The sequence below is a fragment of the Gallus gallus genome, chromosome 11 (assembly GCF_016699485.2).
Source record: "Gallus gallus isolate bGalGal1 chromosome 11, bGalGal1.mat.broiler.GRCg7b, whole genome shotgun sequence".
Taxonomy (NCBI): Eukaryota; Metazoa; Chordata; class Aves; order Galliformes; family Phasianidae; genus Gallus; species Gallus gallus.
The window spans coordinates 3,519,492-3,524,035 of NC_052542.1; the positions used below are offsets into that span (position 1 = coordinate 3,519,492).

Below are 4,544 nucleotides of genomic sequence, written 5' to 3' on the forward strand. Positions count from 1 at the left end.
ATTGCGGAGGAGTCCTGGGCGGGCGGATGGGATAATCTGCATCTCGCTCGCTTGACCTTTAATAAAAACGGAGGCAAAGTAATAAAAAACACAAGTCTTAAGGCTCCCGGAGGGTACCTTCGTGCCTGCCTTAGAACCATCCCAAAGCTTCCCGGCCCCGCCGAGCCCCCGCCGCCACTCGGGGCGCTGCCGGGAGGACTCCGGGGCTTCGCCTCCCGCGGGCGGCTCCGGGCGTTCCGTCCCCGCAGAGCCCCTCCGCAGCCGCCGGGATGGAGCCGCGTGGTGCTGCGCTCCTCGGGGCGGCACCCATCCCCGCCGGTGGCACAGGAGGAGCGCGCAAGTCTCCTTGCGAGAACCCTTCGAAAGGGCCTAATACTCTTTATTACAGGCCCTAATCCTTCAAATCCCACTTGAAATAATGTTTATCTTTTCGCAGCTTAATTTCCCCTACCCTAAGCTGCGGGTCACTGCGGCACAGCGCGCTGCTACCGCGCCGCTCAGGGCCGCCCCGGGACCTCAGAGCCCCGCGCTCCCACCCTGCCTGGGCCCGGCCCCGCTGTCCCTCTGCTGCCCCGGGCCCCACGTCCGCACCCCCAGGAGTTCCCTCCGCTGCCTTCGGTACCTTGGGTAAACATAGAGAAGTGTACTCGATATTCAAGATTGATTTCCCTGATTTATTAAGGCAGAATTCATTGGACTCTATTGACCACAAATGACTTAATGTAAATGCTGACCCCGGTGAACTTGGAAATGGCAGGTATCGGCTTGATCTATAGATGACCTCTTAATTACCGCAGTTATTAATTTAAATTATTGCCACTGCTTCTAGAAACAGGAACAAAGAAACATTCTTTCCTCATCCCTGCTTGGTTTATTAGTCCGAACACAAAGTGTTTGATGACACTTTTAATTAAACAGAAAGAATGCAGAGATGCTGTTTCCCTTTCTCGGCTGTCCCGCGGAGAGCAGCGCTGCCCCGGGGCGGAGGCGGCGGCCCGGACGCACCGAGGACGCCCGACCGCCGCCGCCCCCGTCCCCGCCCGGGGCAGCGCTGAGTGCCGCGGGGTCACGGCGCGGCCGGGGCGGTGCTGCCGGGGACTGCGCGTCGTGCACCGCCGCTCCGCCGCTCGGAGCAATGGAACCAGCGGGCTTGGGGGGAAAATAACAACAAAAGCACGACGTGGGGAAACGGGAGAAAAGCTGAGTCTTGGTTTTGGTAAAGACATCAATCGCGGGTATTTAACGAGCGGCAACGCGGCCGGGGCCGCTCCGCCCGCCCTGCGAGCAGCGGTGCCCGCCGTGCCCGGGCCGGGGGCTCGGCGCCGGGCAGTACTGCGTCCGGCTTCAGGGCGAGAGCCTGGCTGCAGCCCTGCCGCCGGCGCTCAGGAAGGGGCAGGCGGCCCTGCGGGAGTGGGGGGAGGGGGAAAGGCGGAGTGAGCGGCCCGGGACGGGCACATCCAGGACGTGCCCGGCCCGGCTGAGGCAGCGCCAGGAGCGGGGCGGAGCGGGCGGCCCCTCACCTACCTCACCTCCTCAGCATCGGCCTGAAAGCCGTCCGCAGCCGCTCTAGGCACGTTCCGCCCGGCTCGGCACCTCCCGGGCCTCCCCCGCCGCCCCGCCCGAAGCCTGCACAGACACACGCAGCTCGCGGGGGCTCTGGTCGACCCGGCCCCGCCGCTCCCGGGGCACCGGGCACGATTCAGGGCCGCGGGCGCGCAGGAGGCGGCAGCCCCGTCCGCCCCGTTCCCCCCGCCCCCGCGGCCCCGCCGAAGCGGGTACCTTCGGCCGCCGCGTACTGGCACGGCTGCCCCAGGCCGCGGTGGGACGCGCAGCTCCGCGGGACGGGTTGGGGGCTGAAGGCGGAGCTCCGGAACGGGGCCTCTGGGGCCGGGGGCAGCTCCCCCACCGCCCCGCCGCCCTCCTCCGTGCCGCAACCCTCGGGGCTGCCTCTGCGCGCCGCGTTGGCCCCGGCCGTGCGCGCCAGCGACCAGATGCGCGGCTTCTCCGGGGGCGCGTAGGACGGCGGCGGGGCGAGGGCGGCGGGGGCCGGAGCCGCGGAGGGGGCCCGTGAGCAGGGGAAGGCGCGGCACGGCCCGGGCACGCTGCAGGCGCTCCGCGGGGCCCCGGGCAAAGCCGCTCCGGAGCCGGGGGCTTCCTGCAGAGAGCCGGGCCGGCCCTTCGCCGCCTTCCCCGCCTCCTCCTCGTCTTCATTCTCCTCGTCCTCCTCCTCCAGGTCGTCCAGGTCGCTGAGTCGCAGCTCCTTGTCCTCCTTGCAGCTCTTCCGCTCTGCTCAACACACAGCGGGAGGGGCGGCGGGTCCTCAGGGCAGGTGCGGGGCCCGGGGCCTCTCCGCGCCTCCCGACCCGTCCTGTCCCGCCCTGCCCTACCTCGGCCGTCGCTCCCCGCGCCGTACTCCCCGTCGTGCCTCGTGCCGTCCTCCTTCCTCTCTTCCCCCGCTTTGTTCTTGGGAGACCAGGTCATCTTGTTCTCCTTCTTGAGCCGCCGCCGCGCGTTGGCGAACCAGGTGGAGACCTGGGTGAGGGTCATCTTGGTGATGATGGCCAGCATGATCTTCTCGCCCTTGGTGGGGTACGGGTTCTTGCGGTGCTCGTACAGCCACGTCTTCAGGGTGCTCGTCGTCTCCCGAGTGGCATTCTTGCGCCGGGCCGAAGCGGTGAAGTCCACCGGCCCGTACCTGCGGGAGCGGCGTGAGGGGTGCCCGACCCTACCCCGGCCCTGCCCGCCCGGCTTCCCGGCCGTCTCCCCGGGTGCTCCGGCGGCGCGGTTACCTGTCGTACTGGTACTGCCCCAGGGAGTGCTCGTACGAGTAGTAAGCGGCGGGCTGCGCGATCCCCGAGTGCAGAGTGCCGGCGCCCTCCTTGATCTCATACTGGGGGTTCTGCAAGGCAAGCGGCAGCGGTGGGACCCCGATCCCGGCCCCATCCCCGACCCTCGACGGCCCCGCAGGGCTGAGCCGCGCCGCCGCGGCCGTCGGGCGCTCCCTCGCTCCCTCACTCACCAGCGCGGTGTAGATGGCGGCGGGCTCGGCGCTGTAGGGCAGGTAGTTGCCGTAGCCCTGGCCGGCGGCGTACGGGGCTCCGTACATGCCCAGCGCCGCATTGAGCTCGGCGCGGCCGGGCGCCAGCAGCCGGCTCTCGTACGGGGCGCAGCACAGCGAGGCGGCGGCCGGCGCCGAGGACGCATCCGGGCCGGAGCGGGGAGCGGGCTCGCAGCAGGACGCGCCGGGGCTGCCGGGCACCAGGAACTGCGGCGGAGAGACGGGGCGCGCTGAGCGGCCGCGGGGCAGCCCCGGAGCGGCGGGGGCGGGCGGGGGCGGGGGAGCTCCGGGAGCGGGGAGCGGGGACGCGCGGAGCGGAGCGGGCGGAACTCGGAGGCAACGGTCGCTCTCGAAAATGGCAAAAGATCCGCGCGGCTTCCCCCTGCCCGCCCCCCTCGATCCGTTTGCATCGATTTCAAGGCAAGAAGTTGCGATTATAGTTAATTCGACAATAGACAAAGCAGTAAATATGTCAGCTAACGCAATCGAAGGCACTCGATTTCAATAAGTTGAAAGGGACGGCGAACTTCCCGACCGGGGGAGGCACACGCACCTCGCCGTGCTTGCGGCGCCCGAACCGTCCCACCCAACCCGGGGCGCGGCGCGGGGCGGCGGTGCAGGGCGCCCCGGGGTGCGGGGTCCGACGGCTGCTCCGCGGGGAGCGGCGCCCGGGGAGCGCGGCACGAAGGGACAAAGCGCGCGTGTGTGTTTGTTGCTCTTCCGAGTGAGCGGTGGAAGGGGAGCGGGGGCAGGAAGCACCGGTTTTCCAAACGCCTTTCGCTGTGCGAACTGCGAGCTATTTGTTTAAGCCTAACACAACACGGACGAGACATAAACACACACGCACATTTTTTTAAAAAAGGCTCCAGATGTGCCCTTTTAAAAAAAGACTCTAAGTAAGGGAAAGGGAGGAAAAAAGGGAGGGGTAACAGACATCTGGACGGCAGCAGCGGAATCTGAACAAAAGTGAGTGCTGCTCACTCGCCTTACCTGCGAAGTGGTGCTGTAGGGGTATCCGAACTGGGAGAAAGACATAGCCGCTCCTTATTTTGGGACCATAGGCAATATTTTCCCCCCAAGATCGATTGTAACTAAACCCCGCGTCAGGATGCACCTTCTCACACACACATTTCCACGTATGGCTTTTTTTTTTTTTTTTTTGCTCAATTATAGATGATTGCACTTAAGAAAAGCAGCCCGACATCTGAGGCGGGGGGGGCTCCCTGCCTGGGTTAAACAAAAATACAATCGGCTGCCCCCCGCTTCCCATCGCTCCGAATAAATATGTTTGGATGGAGAGAGTTTAAAAAGCCACCCCACATGTAGAAAGAGTTTAAGTGCAAAGGGGCTTTTTTTTTTTCTTTTTTCTTTTTTTCTCTTTTTGAAGGAGGGGGGAAATCACGTCGGGCTCGCAAGACACGGAGCCCGCTTGGTGTATTATTTTCTGCTCTATAGGTCTCGAGCGTTCCGCGGTGGGCGAGGAGCG

The 4,544-nt window shown here is 65.6% G+C and overlaps 1 protein-coding gene across 1 annotated transcript; it reads right to left on the reverse strand.

Moving 5' to 3' along the window:
* Positions 1-653: 653 nt before the first annotated feature.
* IRX6 (iroquois homeobox 6) lies at positions 654-4,093 on the reverse strand. The gene is made up of 7 exons (XM_025154387.2): positions 4,049-4,093; positions 3,020-3,559; positions 2,790-2,899; positions 2,388-2,695; positions 1,780-2,286; positions 1,530-1,626; positions 654-1,402 (listed from the first exon to the last, which is right to left on the reverse strand). The coding sequence occupies exons 1-7, from the start codon at positions 4,091-4,093 to the stop codon at positions 1,345-1,347; spliced, it is 1,665 nt and encodes a 554-aa protein (XP_025010155.2). The 3' UTR covers positions 654-1,344.
* Between the last annotated feature and the right edge of the window lie 451 nt (positions 4,094-4,544).

Excerpts from the sequence above, each read along its gene's own strand:
- IRX6 (XM_025154387.2), bottom strand. The coding sequence starts at position 4,093 with ATGTCTTTCTCCCAGTTCGGATACCCCTACAGCACCACTTCGCAG. Across the intron at positions 2,900-3,019 it reads CCGCCATCTACACCGCGCTG|AACCCCCAGTATGAGATCAA; the intron begins GTGAGTGAGGGA and ends CTTGCCTTGCAG. Across the intron at positions 2,696-2,789 it reads GGGCAGTACCAGTACGACAG|GTACGGGCCGGTGGACTTCA; the intron begins GTAACCGCGCCG and ends CCGCTCCCGCAG.